The sequence below is a fragment of the Uranotaenia lowii genome, chromosome 3 (assembly GCF_029784155.1).
Source record: "Uranotaenia lowii strain MFRU-FL chromosome 3, ASM2978415v1, whole genome shotgun sequence".
Taxonomy (NCBI): Eukaryota; Metazoa; Arthropoda; class Insecta; order Diptera; family Culicidae; genus Uranotaenia; species Uranotaenia lowii.
Genome location: NC_073693.1, coordinates 123,450,735 through 123,478,160, shown reverse-complemented (window position 1 = coordinate 123,478,160; position 27,426 = coordinate 123,450,735). Strand labels below are relative to the sequence as shown.

The window sequence follows — 27,426 nt, the reverse complement described above, 5'->3', positions numbered from 1 at the left end:
GTAGGGAATTTTGTGATAATTTAATACGGGGATATGCGGGTCGCATTGACCAAGGCCGCGGGCCGCATGCAGCCCGCGAACCCCCAGTTTGACATGCCTGGTTTAACGTAATTGAATGTAATGGAAGATCGTTTAAGAGCTTCATGATTTTTCATAGGCATTTTCCCACCCTCAACCAGAATTGAATCACTGATCTCTGTCACTTTATTCCAGTATTTGTACCAGGAGTGAACCAAAATTAAAAAAAAAACAAATTTCAATAAATAAATTGATAAAACCATGTTTAACCATACTTGAAACTTTTTTTCTCGTTCAAGGAGATTTTTTTACCGTTAGCACCTAGTTTTGTTCACCTACAAACATGACAAAAAAAAAACAAATTTCCATCATATGGCGATGAGATCCGATAATATCACGTTTGTCAACTTTGGATAACAATTTTTTTCGTCCCTTTCAATTAGCACCTGCGTTTTCTATGTCGAGGCCCCGTAATATTTGGCCATTGGAAAAGTAAATGATGGCCAACGGCCGCCGGTTTATTTGGGGATTTTTAAACGGTATTCTGGCTAATCAAAATTCACAACAGAGCAGTGACTGTTCTACTGTTTGCCAAAAGCTGGCGACGATAATCATGACGTTCTTGACTGAGAGAATTGTTTGGAATCAATATTAACGTTGCTGTAACAGTTATTGAAACTGTTATTGTTCTAACCCAAACCGGCATTTGGCTCCTCAAAAATTTAATAAAAAAGTTAATTAATTTATCGACTTTATGGGTGAAAGTTATGTTATTTTAGAAAGAACATTTCAAGGAGGCTGGGTCATTCGGCCGTATGAGGCCGAAAGCCATTCGGCCGGTCGGCCAAATGGGTTATTCGGTCGACGGTTATCCAGTCGAATGCTGTTAGGCCGAAAGGATGCTAGGCCGAATGGCCATAAGGCTGAATGATCGTCATGAATGATTGCTAGGCCGAATGGTCGTTAGACCGAATTGATGATAGGCCGAATTGATGATAGGCCGAATGTTCATAAGGCCGAATGATCATTATGCCAAATGATGACAAGGCCGAATGGTTATTAGACTGAACGGTCGTAAAGCCGAATGGGCGACAGGTCGAATGGTCGCAAAGCCGAATGGTTAAATCCGGCGTTGCATCCATTCGGCTCTACGAACATTCGGCCTAATGACTATTCGGCCGTTTAACCCCGTCGGCCTTTCAACCCATTCGACCTTCGGCCCCCCTTTTCATCACATGTCATCAATTTGTCCTTGTGGATCAACTATTTTAAAGTGGTGCAGTCAGATCAGAGCACTTGATTTCAAAATATTCAACCCAAAAACCGGGTAATATCCTGGCAAATTTGGCAAAAATAAAGCATATTATCAATGGAAATCCAGAAGAAAATCACTTGAAACATTATGTTTATATCAAAACACATTCCAGAATTTAAATTTTATTTCAGGCTTTCCAAAGATTTGTACATGATTTTTTGACCAAATTGCTCAAAAATTTAGGGTTTTGATGATATTTTAGGTTTTTTAAAGATATGTACATGATTATTTTGACAAAATTGCTCAAAAATTTACGGTTTTGATCACAAAAATCTAAATTGAGATTTTTGCACAATAAAGTGAAAAAATTCGGGCAAAATCCGGGCATTTTTCAACAGATCCGGGCAATCAGTTAGGGCCGGACTTTTCCTAAATTTTGTATTGATTATCCGGGCAAGTCCGGATAAAACCGGGCAATCTGGCAAGCATAATTTAGAAAAACTGGTCCCTTATTGCTCATAAAATTGAAAGGTCTCCAAAGGTCTTTTCCTGTACAAGTTGCATCGCACGGATCGACATTCAGTGAATATCGTTGTACTGTATGCTCTATCGATAATGTACTTATAACAAAACAACCAATCCGAAATAGTGTAGGTACATAATACCGAAATCTCGCTGCAGTATTTATTTCTCATTTCAAATTAGCACCTGCCCGTTAACTACAAAACAAACGGCAATCCTATGAATCATCTGGTAAATTCACGTTCACTCTTTAACCCAAAAAATCGTCTATGATCGCGAATCTTCTGTTATTGACTTTCGTATAATTATTCAAATGAGTTTCGCAAAGAGTTGAACGATAAAATAATCACTATAAAAGGTTCGTACACATCACAGCTGGTACACAGTAACATTTAGGTTTCCTTTGAGAAAAGTTGACTATTTTATTGATATCAAGATGAAGCAGTTTGTAAGTTTGAGCTTTAGATAGTTTAAGTTTCTATACTACGACTAAACGATATTATTTTTAAACAGGTTTGCCTTCTGTTGGTTGCTGCCTGTGCTCTGGCAGTTCCTGTTGACCGAGTTCCGAATTCGAGCTCGACGACAATTGCTTCGATTAGCAAGGACACGACCGAGAACAAGGAAGGTCAGACATCGCCTAGTCAGTATGCTCAACACCCAGCTGCTGTGTCCAGAAATGGTCCAACCGGCATCATCCCGGTAGCTACTTCTGCCCAACAAACCAAGACAGCCGAAGAAGGCTCCAACAATCAGCAACCCATTTCAACGGTAGCAACTTCGACCGAACGCCAGACCACCAAGTCGTGGCACAAGAAACGTGACACCCAAGCCCAAACCCAGCAGCAAATCCAACCGGCCACCATCAATTCTTCCCGACCATCTGCCGTTGCTGCTGCCGTCAAGAAACCGTTGGCATCCAACAATAATGGACAAACCACAACCGGAAACAATGCTGCCCGTGGTCAGACTGTGAAATCTTCCTCTAACGTACCACAGGCTGCCCTGGCTAAGAAGCCAACCGGGGCTGCCCCCGCTCAGGGTTCCGCCGCGCCAACCGTCTCTGGTAACCCAACATCGACCGTCGCTGCGTCGAAGGTTTAAAGTGGGAATCTGCTTTCGGAACATTGGTAATCACAAACCATGTACAAACAATTTTTTTTTTTGTTGAGTATTTGTAATAAATAATGTATCAAGATCAAAGTTTCTCTTAATTATTTTCATCAGACAATACTCTATCCTGCCTAAAGGCAGAATTCAAATTCAAGAAATCCATCAGGTGGCGGTAATCCGGGTATTCAGGCCTGTATATGGCTCCTGGATCTAACTAAAATAGTACTGAAGAAAGTAAGTCTTGGAAAGATCCAGCGTGACACTGAAAGCTAAGAACGAATTTCCAGTACAATGGACTCTCACCCGTACTGTCATCAAAACAGTGGACAGGTGCCACCAAAAGGATAAAATACTGCATTTGCGTATTAGTATTCCTAGGTGAAACAGAACGCGTCTAGACAACCCATCCAAAACAAGCAGAACAATATTTATTTTGGGCAGTTATTCTACCTTATTGTGGTCTAAAACGATTTATTTGGTGTTCCGTCTCAAGACATAACCTGATGAACAATATTCATCCAATTCACTCGGTCCATGACCACCGTTCTCCAACTTCTTGGACATCCGTATGGTCGTACATCTGCCTCGGACAGATGTATGGTCAAGATAACCACATTATTTATCCTTCTAAAAATACTTCAAGCTGAAGGACAATGTGCTTGCCGAAGGCCTTTTTTAAGTTGGTAATCTAGGTGGTAAATCCCAGTTTACGGATTGCATCTCGAGGCATGGCGAGCCACCGCGTCCCCCTAGTTTGCTCTCTGGGTCCATGGGTATAATGGGAAGACTCATGATTCATGATATACTCCGTGTATACCTCCTATTTCCTAAACTTCACCTGGGACAGCAGACCTCCCACCTTAAACTGTTTAACACGCTCTCCTTTAACAGTGGGAGGTCTTTTTGCGCTATAACGTGCTCTGAGACAAACTTATAGAGGAGACCACTTTCAGCAATACCTCTTATCATTTCGACTCAATGTCTGAACACTCTTCTAACGGAACTAGAACCGAATCTCCTCGCAATGACTCGAGGTTCCCACACTAAACTCTCCTCTTAACGACTTCTCCTCGCATTGACTCAAGGTTGACGTACACATACCGTTTCTCTGCACTACTCAAGAGCCGATTTCTTCTCCTACGACTCGAGATCTAACCTCTCATCGTGGTGACTCGAGGTAAACACGTATACCCTTCCTCTTGTTGCTCTGCGAAGTAGTTCCACCTCCCCGTGGTGCAGAGTGGAAACGTGTCTGCAAGTCCGGCGTATTGCAGATGTACGGCCAAGAGAACTACACCAAATCCACTAGAGGCTGTCGACGGGTCTGCCAAACCCGCGCGGAAGAAGTGGTGCACCCGGGTACTTAGGTACCGAATTGGGTGTGTGCGTGATGGTCCAACACGCTTTCGGGGGGTCATGGCCCTGATATGCGGACGTGACCGGAGAGAGAGCGATCGCCAACTCGTTTTGCGCTTCGGTGGGTATAGACCCGATTCGCAAAATGAGTAAATGCGCAAAGTGGTGGCCAATGGTGGGCCGATCACTTAGGGACGTGTTCACACGTCAGTGTCCGAGAGGCACATTCTGCCGGAGGTGTCAGGGTTCGACACGCGTTTCGGGAATTGACGCGCCCGAACCGCGAGTGTGACCTGATGAGGGCGTTCTATAGCCCGATCTGCGCTTCGGGTGGTCAAGCGCCCGACTTGAAGATCGGGTAGTTGCGCTGAGTGGTGACTTAAGTCAACACTATTTGTGAGTTCGGAGGAGTCTGAGTCCTACACGTGGCCTAGGGGGCTTACCCCCCCTACCCGCGTGTTTGAACAGAGAAAGTGTCGTCGACAACTCGCTTTGTGTTTCTGGATCTTGGATTGGATTTACAAAGTTAGTAGTTGCGCTGTGTGGGGACCTCATTCACACGATGAGATGTCGGGTCCTAACTCGTCAGAGGAGGGGTCGCGCATCGAGTTGTGTTAGAATGAGGTTATGCTGACAGAGGATTCGGAAACGAGTATTGCCTTGGAGCGCACTAGCGCGAAATGACCTCCCACTATTGAAGTAAAGTGTGTCAAACAGTTCGAGGTAGGAACAAAGGTCAGTGGCTCCAGGTGGACTTTATGGCGTAGGGGGTACAGTGTTCCTTAGCATTGTATCATGAGTCGTCCAATTGCACCCATGGACCCAGAGTAGCAAACTGGGGGGACGCGGTGGCTCGCCGTGCCTTGGAATGCAATCCGTAAATTGGATTTACCACCTGGGTTAACAACTAATTTAAAAAAAAACTCAAGGTCTGATCTTTCCTCTTGCGACTCGAAATCCGATCTCTTATCGTAAAGACTTGGACCACACAAACATCTCCTCTTGGAGACTCAAAATCTGACTTTTCCTTTAACGACTCGAGGTCTGACTTCATATCAACATAACGACTCGGATGATTCCCGACGAAGACGTCATCCTACACTGACGCAAATGGCTCACCTTGCGTCGAGAGCCCGTAGCTTCAACCGTTTGGGAACAGCACTACATCCACTACGCAGAAGATGTTGCCTTGTCCTTGTAGTTTCAATCCGTGGGACACACTCTAATCAACAGTTCCCCGTCGATGGGGTCATTCTAACCCGCGGCCTTTTCTGCCCGTCAAGTTCCGAATCGAGAGCAGCTTGTCCTTGACGCTACCGTTGGTATCCTCCGACAGTGGTTTACCCCCTTCCTTCAAGGTCCGCTGCAGCCTTATCTCCACAGTTTCCTCCGTAGAAAGCGACACTATCATACACACGTTCTCGGCATACACATGACCTCCACTACGCAGAAGATGATGCCTTATGTTTTTAGCTTCAATCAAGGAATCGTACGATGGAGTCATCCTACACCGTTCGCAGAGGTACCGGAGAGGTACAGCTGCTCGCCACAGTAACGATCGAGAAGGCGTAAAGTTGGTAAAGGTGCGTCTGGCTCACTACAAGACCGAGATGGTGGCGGCCATCAACCTGATTTCAGCACAATCAGAGACGATTGCAGCTGGACCGTGCGCAATCAAATCCAAGCGTGCGATCAAATACCTGGGGGTGATGATCGACGACCGGCTGAGTTTTACGGCTTATGTCGACTACGCTTGTAAAAGAGCGGCAATGGCGACAGCAGCCCTCTCGCGGGCCATGACGAACAACTGGGCGATCTGTTGCAGCAGAAGGAGGGTCCTGGCAAGTGTGACTTCGACCATTTTGCAGTACGGAGCGGTAGCCTTCAGCAGGCAGTGTAATCTGCAAAAGCTCTGCAGCGTGCAGCGTCTGGTGAACCTGCGAGACATCAGCGCATACCGAACAGTGTTCTCGGTAGCTGCTGATGTTGTGGCGAGGGTCATGCCTATCTCGGTCTTGCTAGAGGAAGGTATCTCCTGCTACGAGCACAGGCACATGTCCGATGTGCGGAAACATGCCAGAGAGGCCTTGATGTCCAACTGGCAGCACCAGTGGGACAGCTCGGAACGCGGCTGGTGGACCCATCGCTTGATCCCTGACGTCGGATTTTGGAAAAATTGGAGACACGGAGAGCTGGATTTCTGCATAACGCAGTTCTCGACTGGTCACGGATGCTTCATGCAGTACCACCATCGGTTTGGACAAGTGGCCTCGCCATTCTGCCCAACCTGCGGTGACACAGTTCAGCCACCAGAGCACATAGTGTTCAACTGCCCAGGTTTGAAGGGGTACGCACCAACACAACACTAACTGCTGACTGCGGACCAGAAACTACATCGAACAACAGCGTGCGGAGGATGTGTGATGATGCCAACACTTGGCGCGTGGTCAGCGATGGGTTCACTCGGATCATGTCTGCCCTGCAGAGGAGTTGGAACCAGCACCAGTCCGCGACCGGTGTAGGATGACTCCTTCGTCGGGGAGCATCTGAGTAGTGTGCCTCCGAACCTAGCAGTTAAGGCATACAAAGATAAGACTTTCCCTTTTGCGTATGCCGAGCTGCTAGGTACGTCGCGAAAATTGTGTAGGATACCTCCACCGCCGCGGAGTATCAGAGTAGAACGCGCTCCCTACGACGGAAGCTGCGGGGATAAGACTTTACCTTCTTTGCAGTCGAACTCGTAGGGAGAAGAGTATTCACGCCACGGATAGAGTGCCTTCACGTCGTCGGCGGGTGAGTCACTCGAGTCGGTGTAGGATAACGTCTTCGCCGGGAATCATCCAAGTAGTTTCGTAAAGCCCCGGACGTGTGCTGTGACAGGGAGTCTAGGATAAGCTGCTCTCGACCGACACACGGGCGGGCGAAGAAGACAGAGCCTTGAGCCAAACCAAGCGGAGCCAAGATCTCAAGTCGTTAGAGGAGAGGTCATTGGACCCTAGCAGTGGCCTCGAACAGAGGCGGAGCGCACGGTAGTCATGGAAACCAAGCGAGCTTCGAGTTACGAGTACAGGCTGGACTTCGAGTCGTCAGAGGAGAGGTCCTTAGTCTTGAATCGTAACAAGAGGCAGGGTATATATGCTGGAGTTTTGACTTGAAACCGAGTAAGTCGATGAGCGCTTAAGCGCGGACTAGGTCTCCCATCACGGTTACAGCCTTCGTTGCAGGTCCGGATAGGAATTATCGCCAGAAGCCCCAGGTGGAGTTTATGGCATAGGGGTATACAGTATCTAACTGGGGAACATACTGGGGAGACACGGTGGCTCGCCGTGCCTTGGAATGCAATCCGTAAGAAGGATTACTGGGTGATGAGCTAACAAAAACACCTTTCGGTGACAGCCGTTGACTCCAGCTTCATTGCAGGGAGCCTTAAACAGCTGACCCCAGCAGCTCTTCTAAGTGAAGACAAAGGCAACGAGATGTTTCAAGCTCTACTAAAGTCAAGCGAGACAGGCTAGGTCTTAATCCCTAGCCAAGTTCGAAGATGTAAGCCTGTAAAGCACAGAAAATGTTGGAAAATGAGACCGAAACGAGAACGTTCGAAAATTTTGAAGCATCCTTGCAGATGACATGATTTTTGTGTTGTGAAACTGTGCATCGTCCAACACCTACAAAGTTCCAACAGAGAAAGTGCTTGGAGATCAAGGGATTAAGTGCAGGTGCATGAACTTAAGGATACGGCGATAGTAAACGACCGAAGACGAAGACAATATGACGACTTCACCGAAAGCTCCAAGGTAGCAGGTCTCTTAGTCAATGTCGGAAAGACCAAGTCGATGGAAATCAACACAGAAAGTCCATCCAATTTCGTGGTAGCTGGGCAACTATCTCCTATCTCTACCTCCCCGTGGTGCCGGCTGGGGTGCGAGTAACCTAAGCGGAGATCGGGTACCCAACCCCGGTGGATGCTTTGGTCGCATGCAGACTGAGAAGGTGGCCGCACGCGTCTGTTCCCCATGTCAGGGGCGGCGTGCAACAACAACCGAGCGTCTGTTCTCCAGGTCAGGGGCGGCTCAAACAGCGTCTGTCTTGCAGCAAGCGGCTGAATTTATGAAATGCGGCTCCCGCCAGCTAAGTCCAAGATGGCAGCCCCATCGCGGGATAGGGACTTTAGGCTAACAACCTACTGCTCCTGATATCTTGTATTGTTACAGAAACTGAGAGAAGAAATAACCGAATTGGAACTTTGGCAACGACTTTTAGCATGAAAACACGGACTAGAATTGGAACTTGGAATGTTTTGACCCTTGCCCAGCCAGGAAAGCTGGCTCAACTTGCTAGAGAAGCTAGCCGCCTCAAGCTAGAGATATTGGGACTCAGCGAAGTCCGTTGGCCTAACACTGGAGAACACAAGACACAGTCCGGGCAAGTACTGCTTTACTCTGGCATACGAGGAGAACATGCTACTCGGGAACGAGGAGTTGGTTTCCTGTTAAGCCCGCAGGCCCATGCGGCCCTCATAAGATGGGAACCGATAAACGAAAGAATAATCGTAGCCAGATTCAGAACACGGGTTAGAAACCTCACAATGGTCCAGTGTTATGCGCCAACAGACGTTGCCGATTTGCAGGAGAAAGAGCTGTTTTACAGTCAATTGAACAGCGTGGTTGAGAGAATTCCGAAGGGTGACATTCAAATCCACTTAGGCGACTTCAACGCAAAGATTGGCTCCGATAATCAGGACTTTGAGCGCATCATGGGGCGCCATGGCCTAGGACAGATGAGCGAAAACGGAGAACTGTTTGTAGAATTTTGTGGCAACAACAACATGATGATCGGTGGATCGCTCTTCCCCCATCGACCAGCACATAAGGTCACTTGGGTATCCCGAGATGGCCGAACAGAAAATCAAATTGACCACATCTGCATCAGTCGAAAATGGAGAAGGAGCCTTCTTGATGTCCGCAACAAACGAAGCGCAGACATTGCATCTGACCATCACCTCGTCCTTGGCGAGATACGACTGAGAGTTGCGCGTGTCCAACGGCGCGAGGAGAAAGTCGGGTGTCGATACGACGTCCGCCGGTTGGAGAATCCAGAGGTGAAAAGGGCATACGTTGAACAGCTAGAATCCCGAGCCTCGGAGCTGCCGACAGACGGAACAGTCGAAGAACAGTGGTGTGGAATCAAGAATGCCTTTATCACGACGAGCCATGGTACTCTCGGTAAAGTTTGTGGAAGACGAAGTGAATGGATGTCGGATGAAACCTGGAGGATGATCGATGATCGGAGAAAGGCGAAAGTCGGAATTGAGCAGGCATGTACCGGGTCAGCCAAAGCAGCCGCCCGCTTACGATATGCGGAGCTGGAAAAGGCAGTTAAACGAGCTTGTAGACGAGACAAGAGAGCCTGGACAAACTCCCTAGCCGAAGAGGGAGAAAGAGCCGCCGCCATTGGAGATATCCGATTATTATATGATATTTCTCGCCGCCTTAGTGGTGCAAGGACTAATGCAAGAATGCCGCTGAAAGACCGAGCAGGTCAGCTGCTGACAGATCGAACAGATCAGCTCAAGCGTTGGACTGAGCATTTTGATCAACTTTTCCGAGTTACAAGTAGCAATGGCCAACAGAACCCGCAGCTCGAGGCGCCCACAGTAAGTCGCATTAATGGCGTCAACTCGGAAGCGCCCTCGCTGGCTGAGATAGAAGCGGCAATCAAGGACATGAAATCCAACAAAGCGCCTGGAATCGATTGCATTCCTGCTGAAATGCTCAAAGCCGACCCTGCCCTATCAGCACAAATGTTGCACCGTCTTTTCGCTGACATTTGGGATACTGCAACATTCCCGGCCGACTGGATGCAGGGTATCCTCGTAAAGGTCCCAAAGAAAGGAGACCTAACAGAGTGCGGTAACTGGCGTGGCATAACTTTGATCTGTACAACCCTCAAAGTACTCTGCAAAGTGATCCTGAACAGGATCCAGGAGAAAATCGACGCTACACTCCGACGGCAACAAGCTGGATTCCGATCCGGACGATCATGTGTGGACCACATCACTACGCTACGAATAATACTGGAACAAATCAACGAATTCCAGGACTCTCTTTTGCTGGTGTTCGTTGATTTCGAAAAAGCATTTGACCGACTGAACCACGAAAACATCTGGGCTGCTCTTAGACGACGAGGGGTCCCAGAGAAACTAGTCCATCTCATCGAAGCACAGTACGAGGCGTTTTCGTGCAAGGTCTTGCACGACGGTGTCTTGTCTGAACCAATCCCGGTAACTGCTGGAGTGAGACAAGGATGTATTTTGTCACCGCTGCTTTTTCTCATCGTAATGGATGAGATCTTGACTGGATCGATTGACTGTAGACCAAACCGAGGATTGCCGTGGAATCCTTCAACCATGGAGCAACTTAACGACCTTGACCTGGCAGACGATATTGTTTTGCTCGCCCAAACACAACAAGACATGCAGAGCAAACTCGACGACCTCACCGAAAGCTCCAAGGCAGCAGGTCTCAAAATCAATGTCGGAAAGACCAAGTCGATGGAAATCAATACAGAAAATCGTTCCAATTTCGTGGTAGCTGGACAACAGGTTGAGACAGTGGAGTGCTTCCAGTATCTTGGTAGCCAGATTACGCCTGATGGTGGGACCAAGAAGGACATCGAGACCCGGATCAGAAAAGCCCGATTTGCGTTTGCGAGTCTCCGAAACATCTGGCGGTCACGCCAGATCTCTCTACGAACTAAGATTCGAATCTTCAACTCAAACGTCAAATCCGTATTGCTGTACGGGTGTGAAACTTGGTGCACATATGCGGTGACGACGCGAAAACTGCAAGTTTTTGTGAATCGCTGCCTGCGGAACATCATCCGCGCTTGGTGGCCTGGCAACTGGATCTCAAACGTTGAACTTCATAGCCGGTGTCATCAAAAGGCGCTAGAAATCGAGATTCGGGAACGTAAGTGGAGATGGATTGGGCACACGCTGCGAAGAGATGAAAACGAGATTTGCAGAGAGGCGCTTGACTGGAATCCAGATGGGCATCGGAGAAGAGGCAGGCCCAAAAGCTCGTGGCGGCGAAGTCTAGCCACTGAAATCCGCACAGTTGACGAGAACCTTGGCTGGCAGCAAGTGAAGACGCTGGCTCCGGATCGCCAGCAGTGGAGATCTTTTATCTCAGCCCTATGCGCCGGTCAATCGGCGTTGGACCCTTAGGTAGGTAGGTAGGTGGGCAACTGGTTGAGAAAGTGGAGTGCTTCCAGTATCTTGGCAGCCAGATAAAGCCTGATGGTGGTACCAAGAAAGACATCGAAACCCGGATCAGAAAAAAAGCTCGATTTGCGTTTGCGAGTCTCCGAAACATCTGGTGGTCATGCCAGATCTCTCTACGAACAAAAATCCGAATCTTCAACTCAAACGTCAAATCCGTATCGTTGTACGGGTGCATAATCACATATGCGGTGACGACGCGAAAACTGCTTTGTGAATCGCTGCCTGCGGAATATCTTACGCGCTGGGTGGCCTGGCAAATGGATCTCAAACTCTACATCGCAGGTGTTATCAGAAGACGGTAGAAATCGAAATTTTGGAACTTAAGAGAAGTTGGATTGGGCACACACTGCAGGAAGACTTGAAGAGAGGCGCTTGACTGTAATCCAGATGGAAATCGAAGAAGAGGCAGGCTCAAAGACTCGTGGCAGCGTAGTTTATCCGCTGAAATCCGCACAGTTGACGAAACCCTTGGCTGACAGCAAGTGAGGACGCTGGCTCTGGATCACCAGCAGAGGAGATCTTTTATCTCGGCCTTCGTTCAGCGAAACTATAAACATGAAGATGTTCAAATCCAAAAACCAAAATTGACAAACAGGACTACTGCTACTGACCCTTATTTTATCCTACCATGCCATTGGTATTTTATAATTACAACGTATGCGGGAGGTGATTATCGAGATAAAAATACAGATGTAGTGTTCGCGTCAGTGGTCAAACATAAACTCATTTATTGCACACCATCGGCCAGCGATGCTGTGGTAAATAGGGTGACCATAACATCTCCATTCTTAAGATAAGAGAAACATCGTTAAAAATATAATTTGAAAAAAAAACTTAAAAATAAAACAATTACAAACTTAGGATAAACAATTAGGAAACTGGCAAAATTTAGATACTTTTTACAACTCATTTGTAATAGCGATAATTAGGTTCTTTTCGACTCCGCTTAATACGACTGGAACGACGTAGGGGTTGTGATGTGTCTGGATCTTTTAAACTGGGACTCGAAGCTTTTTGTTGATAGACGTTTCTTTTAAACTGATCATAAACATTCAGCGCATCTGTTGACCAAAACTCGGCGTTGTTTTCTGAATCTTTGTCCTTGTAAACGAAAGAATCCGATGGAAAACCATAAAAATCGCCATCTTCGTCTGAGCTTCGATCGTCTTCATCCTTGTCATCCTCCCTTTTTCGCTTTGTCGTCCTCGCATTTCCAGAAATATAAACACCTTTAAACCGACTTTGAAGCCCAAACGCTTTCAATTGATTACGATGTGCTGAGTATAACCTGCCTTCTACGGAAACTTCAAATGTGTTTTGAGAAATTCGTCTTACAAATTTTGCTTCGAGCCAACGTCTTATGTCTGTCGGTCGAAAATTTTTATAATAAACCCGCTCTCCAAAACGTAAACGATCAACCCAATCAAATTTTGAACGTTCTTCTCTGGGTTTATTTGATACATCTTCAAAAACATTCTTCGTCAAGTGATTCTTAATACTATTTTTAGGATTTACTAAATCCAAAAGCGTCTTTGGCTTAAAACTAAACAATTTCTCTGAAGGAAACAATCCATTGTCACCGAAACAGGTATTACGGTAACCAAACAAATAAAACGACAACAAGTCTTGGGTCGATAAACTTCGAAGCTCAGGATCCAGCATAAACTTTTTCAAACCGTCCTTTAAAACTCGTACCATCCTTTCAGCTTGTCCGTTGCTAGAGGGATTATAAGGTGGACTTTTCATCACCTTAATGTTGTGTCTCTCGAAGAAACTGATGAGCTCTTTTGAATTAAACGGTGGACCACCATCTGTTACAATAATGTCAGGTAAACCAAATCTAGCAAAAACGCTGATAAACACTGACTTAACTTTGATGGCGTCTGTTCCAAACTTCATATATTCCACTTCCAACCACTTCGAGTAACTATCAACAATCACTAGAAACATCTTTTTGTCCAAATAGAAAAAATCGGCATGAATACGAGTAAACGGTTTATTTGTAGGAATCCATCCTGGAACTGGAACTTTCTTGGGAGCAGCATTAATCTGGCAGCAAACATTACATGTTCTTATGTAGTTCTCTATGTCACTGTTCATTCCAAACCAGTAAACTGTTCTGCGTGCCAACTGTTTGATTTTTGTTATACCTGAATGATTTTTATGTAATAAACTCAAGACTCGTTTTTTTAAACTTCCCGGAATGATGACCCGGTCTTGGTAAACTAAACATCCTTCAATATACTCCAAATCTTGTTGTTGAGCATAAATATCCTTGAAATCTCTATCTAGCTTTTCAGGCCAACCATGTTGCATATAGTAAACTATCTGCTGGAGAAACTTGTCTCTTTTTGATTCAGTTGCAATCAAAACGTAATCCAGGGGAAACTCGTCCAATATATTTAAACTGTTGATGTACTCTTTCTGTAGTAACGCTGGTACTTCGTTTGGCAGAGGAAACCTCGAACAAAAATCCGCATTTCCCATTTTTGATGAAGGTCTATAAACAATTTCAAAATCGTAAATCGACAACTCCTGGATATATCGCTGCAGTCGGGTAACAAACAAACTATTTTTGCCTTCTTTTCCAAATATGCCAATTAACGGTTTATGATCCGTATACACAGTAAACTTTTGTCCAAATAGAAACTTGTGAAACTTTTTAATGGTGCAAACTACAGCTAAAGCTTCCAAATGCAATATTGGGTATTTCTTCTGTGCCTCTGTTAAAGAGAAAGATGTGAAACTAATTGGCCTTTCTTCTCCATTTATACGGTGAGCTATTACTCCACCCAAACCATAATTACAAGCATCAGAGACCACTATAACTGGCTTTTTAGGATCGAAAAACTCCAGTAATTTTGAAGAAATAAGTGATTGCTTGCAGTCTTCGAAAACACGACTACATTCGGAGTTCCAAATAAACTTTTCACCTTTCCTTAACAAACGATACAGGCAGCTGAGGCGCGACGACAAATTTGGTATAAACTTCCCGTAGTAGTTCAACAAACCCAAAAATGCCTTCAGTTCAGAAACATTTCTCGGAACTTTAGCTTCACGAATAGTTTCAACTTTTTCAGGGCAAGGCAACAACCCGTCTTGTGTCAAAACGTGTCCTAAAAACGGCAAACTTGAAACAAAAAATTTGCATTTCTGTAAATTCACTTTTATATTGGACTTTGCCAAACGTTCCAAAACCATGTAAAGTTTTCTTTGGGCTTCAAATGGTGGGTTGACAACCTGGAAGGAATGACAAACATAATTCTGGTCCTCACTCGTTCCTACCTCACGCCTCCACGAGTCATATGATCACAAATGACAGCCAGCTAAAAGTATACACGCAGCTGGCGGCGAAGCCCGGGCAATGTTGTCAACTCGACAATAGCAAAGTGAGGAGGTGCCCCAATCCTAAGGCACCGTGACGATAGGATGTATGGCTGGAGGGAATCTCAGTCGCTAACGGAACCTGTGGGGCACCAGGGCGCACCCCACAGTATACAGCCCTTACTGTGTTACAGCAGGGCACTGACACAGCTGACCTTTACTTCCCTAGCTACTCGTGGGATCAAAATATGTACACAAACAAACAAACACAAAACAATACGAGTGCCGACTGCTCGTCTCAGCCGGATAATATGGAAGTCACAGAAGGTGAACTCGAAAGACAGCTCTCTAACGAGTCATTCACAGGAGTGCCATCCATCTCATCTTCCGCATTAGATTCACCTGCGGAAATGAACGACGAGAGCGACGATGATGGGGTTAATGTCACCATCAAAACAGCAGAAATGCCGAAAAAAGAGAAAAATCTCGACACACGGCAGCTAAGTGGTGCGGCCAAGAGAAGGCTGAGAAAGCTTATGGCCAAAAACGTACCATATGAAGAGGCAATGCGCCTAATTTCCACTGAAAAAAATACGCCCCCTGCAAAAAATGTAAAACGGGCGCGCAGTGGAGATAACGATGGTTCAAACAGTGTGGAAAAATCGAGAGCCAAGAAGGCCAGAGGGCCACAAGCCCCTGCGAGACAGCCATACGAATCAAAGCAAGCTCGACCACAGACCAATGAGGGTCGTGAAGGTCTACATAGGGCCAAACGCCCAATGAGACCAATAGAGAAAATTAAAGGCAAGTCCAAGCAAAGACCCTCCTATAGTGAGGTTGCTGGTTCTGTGAGGGTAGGCATATTAGCCAAAGATTACCCCAGCACACAGCTGAAAACAGAACAACTGAAAATGGTACAGCAAGCGATTAAACGGGCTGTTCTCGGTCAAAGACAGGAGAAACTTAAACCGAAGTTCGCTCAATGTTCGTACAAATCAGGTTTCATGGTTGTGACGTGTCTTGACCAGGCTACATCGGACTGGCTAAAGCAAGTTACACCATCAATCAAGCCATGGGTAGGAGCTGAGCTAGTCGCCGTTGGAGATAATCAAATCCCAAGATCGGAGATCCTGAAGGCTCACCTACCTGGAGCTGCCGAGGACGATATCGGTACGATTCAGGCTACAATTGAAAGCCAAAATGATGAGCTTAGTACTGAAAGCTGGAGATTCTACGATATCCACAAAAAGAACGAAGCTCTCGAAGTGGTTTTCACCGTAGACGAAACCTCAATGAAAGAGCTGGAGAAGAGGAACTTCGTCATATACTATGGATTTGGTTCCAGTAAAATCTGGAAAATAACCAAGAGAAATCCAGAAAGCAGAGCTGTTGAAGGGAACACCACCGATAAAGCTGTTCAAGGACCCGGGCAGCCTAAACAGGGCCTTGTAAAGGACCAGTCGGCGACAGACCAGGTCCAACCCACAGAAGGAGAGTCGATTAGCAAAGGAAATAATTCGGCAACACTCGATCTCAAAGAACCAGAGTCTAAGGACCAGGGCCAATCTATGGACCAGGGACAAGACTCAGGGACAAACGAGAAAAATGAGTATAGCCCCAGTAAATTCAATGCAGATTGCTCACCGGAAGGGACTAGGTTGTTGAACATGGGCCCATGCTTGGAACAAGATCAACTTAAACCAGGCCCGAGTGGAATGACCAGTTTTAAAGGTAAAGTAACCATCAACAAACCTGCAAACAAAAAACTGTCAAGAAACCCTAGCACATGGAGCAAACCAAAAGGAGAAAAGCAAACATGTGCAAATGGCAAAAAGCCGGTGCTTTGCCCCACCACCACGGGCAAAAAACCCCAAAAATGAGCACCCTAAAATGTGTTCAGGCGAATCTTCATCATGCTGTAGGAGCCTCAAGTACACTACTGAGAAGATTCGTCTCCGAAAACCTGGACCTTGCCTTTATCCAGGAACCTTGGGTTAACAAGGGTAAGGTACAAGGGCTTTACACGCCGAATGGTAAGATTCTTTACGACGAAAGAAGCGCTCGCCCAAGGGCTGCTCTACTAGTTAATAAAAGAATTAAATTTACTCCCTTTACAGAATTTATCGACGGAGACATCACGGCTATACGAATGGAAATACCGACACCGAAAGGTAAGCACACGGTAAGTGTAGCCTCAGCGTATTTCCCGGGAGATAGCACCGAAATACCCCCACCGATGGTAGTAGAATTCATGAGAAAATGCCGGGCACAAAACCAGCAGTTTCTCATCTGCTGCGATGCTAACGCTCATCACACGCTGTGGGGAAGTACAGACATCAACAATAGAGGTGAGTCTTTATTAGAGTTTCTTTCGCAAAACCATATTGAAATATGTAACGAGGGAAACAAACCAACGTTCACAACGACGAACAGACAAGAAGTCCTCGATTTAACTATATGCACACCACTGCTTCTAGGGAAAATAAATAACTGGGAGGTGTCGGATGAAGAATCACTGTCTGATCACAGACATATTACTTTCGACATAGTGGGAGGAGAAATAATCAGGGACGTTTATAGAGACCCTAGGAACACCAACTGGGATCTCTACAAACACACACTTGAAGTTTGTAAACCTTTGTTGGATGTGAAAATACGAACAACAAAGCAATTAGAGGAAGCTTCAAACAGTTTTACCAATAAGATCATATACGCTTTCGAAGCAAGCTGTCCACTGATGGAACGTGTTTCAAACAGAAGAGTTCCTTGGTGGAACAGACAACTAGAAAAGTTAAGGAAAAAAACAAGGAGACTTTTCAACAAAGCAAAAGCTGACTCAAACTGGGATGACTATCGTAAGTCTCTAACTGAGTACAATAAAAATATTCGTAAAGCTAAGAGAAGTAGTTGGAGGCACATGTGTGAAACCGTTCAATCTACGCCAGAAGCTGCCAGGCTCCAGAAAGTTCTATCTAAAGAACACTCAAATGGACTGGGTCAATTGAAGAAAAATAATGGGGAGTTCACTACAGACCCAGAAGAAACACTTCAATTACTACTAAGTACGCATTTCCCAGGATCCATTGAAGGGACAGAGATTATAGACACTCCGGCTGGAAGATCCAGACGAAATGTCAGACGCGAGGAAGCTCTCCGCAAATCGCGCGCAATCTTTAAACCGTCAATGGTTGACTGGGCGATAAGTACATTCGAGCCATTTAAAGCTGCTGGCGAAGATGGAATTATACCAATCCAAATACAGCAAGCAAAACAAATGGTAATACCTGCCTTGGTAGAGATGTTCGTCGCCAGTATGACCCTCTGTCATGTTCCCACTCAGTGGAAAAAGGTGCGTGTTATCTTCATCCCGAAACCAGGGAAAAAAGATAAAACTCAACCAAAGGCATTCAGACCTATAAGTCTGACATCCATTATCTTGAAAATAATGGAGAAGATACTTGACGAGCACATTAAATCGCAGTATCTTAGCTCAAGTAAGCTAAATAATTTTCAGTTCGCTTACAAAAAAGGTATGTCAACGGTTACGGCCTTGCACACTTTAACACAAAAACTAGAAAAGACCCTAGAGGCAAAAGAAATAGCACTCGCTTCTTTTCTAGACATTGAAGGGGCATTCGACAACGCATCACACAGTTCAATCGAAACAGCTATGAAAAGACGAGGATGCCACTCGGCAATTGTTGACTGGACTAGTACCATGCTTATAAATAGAACCATCTATGCAAGCTTGGGAGGACTTACAATCAAAGCCACTCCAACAAAGGGATGTCCCCAAGGTGGGGTTCTATCACCGTTGTTGTGGTCATTGATCGTGGACGACCTCCTAAACAAACTTGTATCTATGGGTTTCGAAGTTATTGGCTTTGCAGACGACGTAGTAATAATAGTTCGGGGAAAATATGAGAATGTGTTGTCAAACAGAATGCAATCTGCACTTAACTACGCACTATTCTGGTGCAGGGAAGAGGGACTGAACATTAACCCTTCCAAAACTACTGTGATAGCATTCACTACGAGACGAAAAACTGCACTAAAACCACTAACATTAGACGGGGAAGTGCTAAACTTCGAATCACAAGTGAAATATTTAGGCATCATACTAGATTCAAAGCTATCATGGAATCCGCAGATAGAGCATGTAATAGCCAAGGCTAGAACAGCTCTATGGGTTTGCCTCAAGGGAGTAGGGAAAAAATGGGGACTAAGGCCTAAAATTATCCATTGGATATTTACAGCTATAATAAGACCCAAAATCTCGTATGCTTCTTTAGTATGGTGGACCAAAACTGTGCAAGCTACGGCCCGGAAGAAACTAGCGAAGCTTCAAAGAATAGCAACGCTAGCTATAACTGGCGCTATGCGAAGCACATCAAACGAGGCTCTGAATGCACTACTAAATATCCTGCCACTACATCAATTTATTGAGTTAGAGGCAGAACGTAGTGCCTTGAGACTCACCAAAAACAAAACTCTCTATGAGGGGGATCTTACAGGACACCTAAAAATCCTTAAGATATTTAAAATAAACTCACTTATTGTAAAGAACGATGACTGGATGGAACCCGTTTTCAATCTAGACATACCATACAATGTAACTATCAATGAAAGGGACGTGTGGGAGTCAGGTGGACCTGCGGTTCCTTCCGGATCAATAAAATTCTTTACTGATGGGTCAAAAATGGATAATAGAACTGGGGCAGGGGTGTTCGGACCTAGACTCAGGATCTCAATTCCTATGGGAAACTGGCCAACAGTGTTCCAAGCAGAAGTTCAAGCAATTTTAGAATGCACTTTAGCCTGTTTGAAAAGAGGATACAGGTACACAAGTATCTATATATTCTCTGATAGTCAGGCCGCTCTTCGAGCACTAAGTACTTTCACATGTTACTCCAAGCTAGTATGGGAGTGTATTGTTGCACTAAGAAACCTGGCCATACGGAACAGAGTATTGTTATTCTGGGTTCCAGGCCACTGCGGTATCCTAGGGAACGAAGAAGCAGACCAGCTAGCTAGGGAAGGATCTCAGGGCCTGTTAATTGGACCTGAACCTTTCTGCGGAGTATCTAGGAGTGCCTTGAATATGGAACTCAAGAACTGGGAAAGCACCACTATTGTCTCCAACTGGAGAACAGCAGAGGGAGCAACTCAGGCAAAAAGATTCATTGAACCAAGCGCACGACTCTCCAAAAACATGTTGAACTTAAGTAAGCACGAATTAAGTACTTACACTGGTCTATTGACAGGACACTGTCCAACAAAACAGCATCTCAAAAGGATAAACATTATTCAAAACGACGACTGTCGGTTCTGCGGGTTCGAAAAAGAAACTGCAGAGCATCTTCTATGCAACTGCTGCGCCCTCCTAAATAGGAGAGAGCGTGTTCTTGGGGCAAAGTTAATAAGCGCACAAGATATATGGTTGAATATCAGCCCTAAGAAGGTTATATCATACATCTTTGATATCATACCCGATTGGGATAAAATGCCTAGTCAGCAATCAACTGTCACTTCAACCCATAGTGCAGGTGAGCCTGATAGCATACAGTAACGCGGGGTAATTACCACAATAGATCAACTACTGGTCGCAGTGGGCTCTCCCCTACAAGGAAAAAAAAAAAAAAAAAAGTTTTCTTTCACAGCTTGCTTTGTCGCTACCTGGTATCAAAACATCGTCGATGTAAACATGAACTCCGTTGATTCCAGCCAGGATCCTCTCCATAAAAGATTGAAACAAAGCCGCTGCAGATGAAACACCTTGTGGAAGACGATTGTACGTAAACAAACCACGTATTGTGTTTATGACCATTAGTTTTTTTGACTTTTCTGATAAACGCAACTGTGTATACGCTCCTGCCAGGTCAAGCGAGCAAAAAACTTTGTAGCCAGCTAACGAAGCAAAAATTTCTTGAGGCAAAGGCAAAGGATAACAATTCGGGATTACTACTTTATTTATGGAAACCTTGCAATCGATTACCATTCGTATTCCTCCATCCTTCTTTACAACTGCTATAACCGGAGATGCCCATTCACTAGCATCTATCGGAGTTATCACGCCATCCTTCTCTAAACTTTCTAAATGTTCAATTACTTTATCTTTCAAACGGAATGGCACATCATAAGCCTTTTTAAATATTGGATAATGATTTGGCTTCAAAACTAGATCAGCAACAAAACCTTTGATTGGAGTAGACAGAGACTTGTCAAAGATATTGGAAAACTTGCTCTGTATTTCCTTTATCGTTTGATCCGTTGAAACAGCCAGTTGATTTATTCTGGACCCAAACGCATTACGCCAGTTATCAAAAAACGTATCTAGCCAGTCCCGACCCAATAGTGGATCAAAACTACTATCACTCCTCAAAACGATCAAGTAAACATCCTTTTTTAAATGATTTAACTCAACCCGAACCAAAATGCGACCTTCTACCTGCAAACGACTGCCGTTAATGACTGCCAAACGAGTATTACTTTTTTGCAAAGGGATATGCTTGAGCTCTGCTTTATATTGATTTAAGCTTATGACTGAAACAGCAGCGCCACAATCAATTTCCATCTTTAACCATTTTTTTGAAACTAAAACGTTCCTGAAACAGGGCTCGTGTAATTTGTTTACAGTGGAAATCTTTAAACAATCATATTCATCATCCGAAACGGAGCGATATGAATGATGACGTAAACTTTTTCGAAAATCATTTAACTTGGGAGTCACCTGCTCTAACTTTATTTCCTGCAGGTCAAAACAAAATCTACGCACATGCCCTGATCGTTTGCAAAAAGAACAAAACAATGGTCGTAGGTTGGGCGAAAAACTTGATCTGCAACCAGAAAACAAACTAACATCTCTTTGATATTGACACGACTTGGATTTCATTTTGGTTTTATTTTATTTATTTTACTTTATTATTATGTTTTTTTTTTTTTCAACAAACAATAAAAAACAATTGCAAAAAACACCAAACAAATGTGGCAAACTATTAAACTTCTTTCCAAAAAACTGTTAACAAACAGGTGTTTACCACTTAATCATTCACGAAAGCTTTAACGAGTAAACATGAATTTCCTTTATTATTATACTTTTTTTTTTTTTTACTGTCCTTTTCCTTCGAAATCGTAAGGTACTTTTCAATACAATTGATAAGCTAAAAGCTTTTTCAAATGAACATTTATTTCATAAAAAATGTTTTATATTCACTTTCGCAAAACCAATACGTCAAATATACATACATTCATTGGCTGAAAAACATTTTTTTTTGTTTAAAATCAATTTTGAATAATTATTAAACATTTAAGAAAAAAATATTATTTTTATGTTATTTTATTTTTGGCTAAATTTTTACCCGAAAAACATCTGAAATTTTTTTCTCAGTGTAAACCAATTTTTGTTGCGTTATGTTATGTCGCGCAACATTCAACGCAACATCCGTCACTGGTACTGGCAACAAAAAGTACGAAACAAACACACCAACAGCTATTGTTGAAAACGATCGCTTGATTGGCGAAACAAAACCGTCAGCAATTAAACAAAATGGTTAATTGCTGAACGAAACTAGAATCTCTTCATAAGAGTTCTCTGGCAATTTCTGCATATAAACATGTAAACGTACTTACGTTTTCGGTAGGCAAACCTTAAGAGAAACCAAACTTTTTTCTTTCCGCTTTAATGGGCCAGCAGTAACCCACAAACAGCAACGGCAAGCGCTCAGCGGGACAACACAACTTTTGCACTGCAGAACCGATAACTTTTTCCGCAAAAATTAGCTCCCGTTCACCACCGCGAAATAGTTAAACTAATCGAAAACCAATATCAGTTTTTCTCGTCGCCACTTTTATATTTCTACACTATATGCGGGAGGTGATTATCGGGAGTAATAAAAGAGGTTGTATTCGCGTCAGTGGTCAAACATAAACTCATTTATTGCACACCATCGGCCAGCGATGCTGTGGTAAATAGGGTGACCATAACATGGTACTGTATTGAACTGCCCCAAGTAACATTTCAAGTTTTATGGCAGGCTACTAGAACAAGTTTAAGTTTCATAAGAGGCTTAAAAGAGGCTCTTACAAATCAATCGGTGTTACTTGGGGCAGAACCGACAAGACTTAATCTGGGGTTTGTAAAAACACGTTTGCATGTTGGATGGGGAGAAAAGGTTTGCTGCGGCTTCTTGTTGACATAGTTAGTAAACGTAACTTAGTGGTAGTTTTGGTACAGAAGTACCATGTAAATGAATTAATACAAATTATTCCAGTTTCTACTTCAAATAGAAATGGTCTATTCCAAAGGACATCATCAACAGGTTATGTGCTTAGCTTCTAAGCACTAATGAAAATGAAGAGAAGTGAAATCACCTGTTATATAAAGAGAAAACAGAGCATACTGAAAGATAAAGAGTCGGAGATAGAGAGATCTTTGGAACCAAACCGTCTGAGCCTCGGAAGGTCATCGAGTCAAGAGCCCCTGAAAAATAGTCGGAGTGAAGCCACGTGGAGTTCATTGAACCGACAGGCGACAGTCGTGGAAAGTCGTCGATCCGAAGCCTCTACAATACAAGGTCGTCGGACTGGACATTGAGTCGGATCTGAAACATTGTAAATTCGTCGAGCCACCAGCCACTAGAACATCGTCGACCAGGACCCATGAAAGGTCGTCAGATTGGAGATTGCAGAAAGAGAAGGTCGTCGAGTCAGAAGTTACTGGAAAGACGTTGGACCGAAGTCGTGGAAGGTCGTGTCACACCAAAGACCCTCGAAGGTTATCGAATCGGGAGCCACGATAGGCCGACCGATCGGAGCCAACAATGGTCATTGGAACGCAAACAGAAAAGAGCCATTGGAATATTATCGGGTCAGGATCCACTGGAAGGTTAACGAACTGAGAGACAAAGAAGGTCGCCAGGTTTGAGCCATGGAAGGTCGACAGGCGGAGTCATTGGAAAGTCGTCCGAGAGAAATCCTTTAAAAGCCGTCGAGCCGAAAACCAGATGGGAGGTTGTCGAGCCTAGAGGAGTGCGTCGAGCTGCAGGAAAGGCTTCGAATCGGAAGGTCGTCGAGCGAAATAAAAGTTTGTATACCGAAATCAAGCCTTTGTCATTCATTTAGCTTTTTTTTAAATAAAGGAATGTAAGAAAAAGGGATCACTTACCCGTATGCATTGATTTACGATCAGATTTGTTAGGTAGTTTTCAAACGAATGATGACAGTTCTTTGATGCGCTCTGGGCAGGTATCGGAGCAGGATATGTGGATCGCTTTTGTATTTTCTCAGCGTTACAAGCAAAGAGTAGAGAGGCGTAGAATGGGACACTTCAATTTCACTTATAGCACCCTAGGAAAGGAAAAGTTTCGGATAATTAAAGCGTGTTTCACCGATGTAGTATTATAATTCAGCCCTCGGGCAATATGCTTTTATTACCGATTACATTGTTTTGTTTTATTACGAATTCTTTTGCATTTCGCTCGCGGATGTGGTTCGTTCGTATTCCAACCATACCATAGTGTTTTTTTTTATCCGGTGTATACATACACACACAAGTGTCTCAAGAGAATATAAGTTTGTTTAGTGTAGATATTAGTGTTCTGTGTTCATATTATATCACGTATTTTCACTTGGGCTGTTTCCTTGTTGCTTCATGTTTCTTCGATCTTCATCCTGGATATTATGATAATAGTTTTTTTTGACATTCTACGATAGAGCCACTGCTACACACCTATATAGTTTTCTGTGTTATCCAATGAGTAATTGTATGTAATCACTTATCTATCTTCAGCATTCATTCTTCGATCACTCACAAACACAATTGCGTACTGCGCCTCTTTCACATCTTTTTTGATTTTTATTGGTTTGTTTTAGACATAATATCTTTGCGTAAGCATATTTCTGCTTGATGAGAACGATCCGTGAATTAGAATGACGACATGATGGTTGATGGTTAATGAATGTTTGAAGTATATGATGCTGGTTTATCTAAAATATATATAATACAATCCTGCGATTCGTTTGTGTTTGTGTGTGTGTTTATGATTATGGTATTTAGGTTTGCAATGTTCTCTAGCTTGTTTTTCGATAAGTTTTACTTTAGCAAGATTTTGTTTTCATTTATCATTATTTTGGTTTACTGAAGAGAGACGCTAGCATTTTACAGACTAAGAATATAACGCTGATAAGCTGCTGCTTGGCGCAAATTTACTCAAGAGAAAGCATCCTTTTCGTCGATTGGAATATCATTCACTTCACTTGGTTTTTTGCAATCATTTTGCTTAGAATTTGAATATGCGTTTTTGTGGATTGATTGGGTTGTTAACACTATGTTTTTGTTTCGATAATAGGTATATGCATAAATGGATACGACTAGCATTTTAATGTGTTATTCCTAATAAATAGATTGTTTTAAATAACTTATAATAGTGCACGAAAAATCAAGTTTGTGTTTGATACTTCAGAGGATCACAACACGACAAAGCATTAAATTCTGTCATTATAGAGGATGATGTTACGTGATTGCGGTATCTTAAAGTAATTGGAGTAGCGTGAGGGATTCTGACTTTCTATGAACGTAAAACAAAAACAAAGTCTTAAGCTCTTTGGCTTAAAGTGGTGGTGATAATAGCGTGGTTTTGCTGCCATGAAATGTTTACGGCATACAATTTATTAAAAATCTTTAGAGACGCTCGAATTCAGTTGTTGAACAAAACGTGATTTTAAGAACTGTTTGAAAAAGTTTCAAAGCTTCTAAACTATATTAAACGATCGCCTTGAAATTTTTGATTTTAAAAACTTTTCTTATGAAAAGAATGTCAGTCCTGATGTTCTTCATCCTTATTTTACCATTCTCTTTTGTTTGATTTTTTGTTTTATTAAAACCTATTAGACCAACGATTAAAATCAGTAAAAATATAAGTTTATTTCGATATTTGGCAATTTTATTGAGCGTATAAAATGTTTATTCGAACATTTATTTAAATTCAATCGTTTTCTCCTTTGCGACGGCAATGTTTGATCATGGCTTCAAAATATATTTGTTTTAAGAGATTTATTCGTCGTATAAATGGGGTTTTAATAGGTGATGGGCATAATCCAAACATATTGAAAGTTTCGTTTCCTATTTCCTGGATCCATACCTCTAGCATGGCTTCATTTCATTCCTTATGGCATCGAATCATGGTTTCACTATAGAATGGTTGTCGTTTTCTTCAATTTTCTGATGTGGAACTGCGTCCCCAGAGATGTTGGTGTACAATTGCGATTGCATATTTATTTTCGCACTCTTCATGAGTAGATTAAGTTTTACAAATCATAAACAAATTTATTCTCACAATCAAACGTATCAAAAATAATGTTTCAAAATATCGCTCTCTATTTGCTTCTAGCCAAGACAATTAATACCTGTATTCCACTGATACTGATTGTTAGTATAAGGTAATAAATATATTATTAGCATTCTTATTTTCTGTTTTGCTTGATCGGACTTGAAACGCACTGGTCAGTCAATCACTCAATCTGGGGGTCAGTCAATTTGCTTTTGTGCAAGTACACACAAAAGTGAGTCCCCTAGCTTATCATCATAACGTAGGGAGGAGGTTGATTGCTTCCAGAGTTCCTGGATTTAAAAAAATGTAGAGAAAATAAATAAGAAAACAAAACCTTAAATCATAATCTGAGGAATGAAATATGTTGTGTTTTATCGCTAGGTTTTTGCTTATTGGAGCCGGTAATTTCAAGTGGTATCCCATTCCGAAATCGAGTGTTAAGTGTGAGAAAGCAAGTGAGAGAAAGAAAAGAAGTAGCAGTGCAAACTATGAATCAGATAAGGAGATTTTTGTCCAGGTATGGGTGACTCTAATACAATGAGCTTATAAACTTTCGAAATTGTGTTTAATAAGTTTATCTAGATAAACTAAGATCGATTCCCAGACTTCAATAAACTTTTATTATCTATTTTCTAGGAGCCTAGTTTTGGAAAGTCTGTATGAGCCAGAAAAAAAGTGCGAGTGAAAAGTATAGTTTTAAATCATTTCCTCTTAACTTGTATGAGTTTTTATTCGAATTGTTGGATAGGAAACTATCCAATAATTCGAATAAAAACTTACACTAATTTAAAGTAAACTATCATGAAACTGCTTCTAACTTAAATACTTATAATGTATAACACAAGCTTTACAAAGCCAAATCTAGATTTTCTTCACACAGATGTAAGGAATTTGGCAAAGATTTATCGTCATTATGTATGATTATATTCGATTAACGTGTTTAGATTGTTTGTTAAATACTGAATTATTCGTACAATTATTTTTATCCAGCTCTCTCGACTAATTTTCAAGATGTTTTCAATTTATCAAACCAAATACTTGACGATGCTATTTAAGATGTTATAAACACCGAAAGTCCGGTGCCCAAATTATTTTGGAGTGGAAATTTTCTATTAGTTTTTATTAAAATCACCCCTGGAAGCAATCGCCCCGTAAGAGAGGAAAAATTAGGCATTGAAACGAAAAAGTATTCCCCTTTATATGAAGATTTTTAAAATTAGTACTCAGCC

At 43.1% G+C, this 27,426-nt stretch overlaps 2 protein-coding genes across 3 annotated transcripts in view; one reads left to right on the top strand and one right to left on the bottom strand.

Annotated features, from left to right (window-relative positions):
* The first annotated feature begins 2,152 nt into the window (after positions 1 to 2,152).
* On the top strand, positions 2,153 to 2,998 carry LOC129757639 (uncharacterized). The gene is made up of 2 exons (XM_055754913.1): positions 2,153 to 2,243; positions 2,309 to 2,998. Exons 1-2 carry the CDS (start codon positions 2,232 to 2,234, stop codon positions 2,897 to 2,899), a joined length of 603 nt encoding a protein of 200 aa, XP_055610888.1. The 5' UTR covers positions 2,153 to 2,231; the 3' UTR covers positions 2,900 to 2,998.
* A 21,263-nt stretch (positions 2,999 to 24,261) lies between these two features.
* Positions 24,262 to 27,426, bottom strand: part of LOC129757681 (tyrosine-protein kinase Abl) — a 448,900-nt gene continuing 445,735 nt past the window's right edge. For both annotated transcript variants that reach the window (XM_055754965.1, XM_055754964.1), the window contains one exon: positions 24,262 to 26,487. In XM_055754965.1, coding sequence (XP_055610940.1) covers positions 26,439 to 26,487 — 49 coding nt within the window. In that variant the 3' untranslated portion in view covers positions 24,262 to 26,438. The remainder of the gene's footprint in view (positions 26,488 to 27,426) is intronic.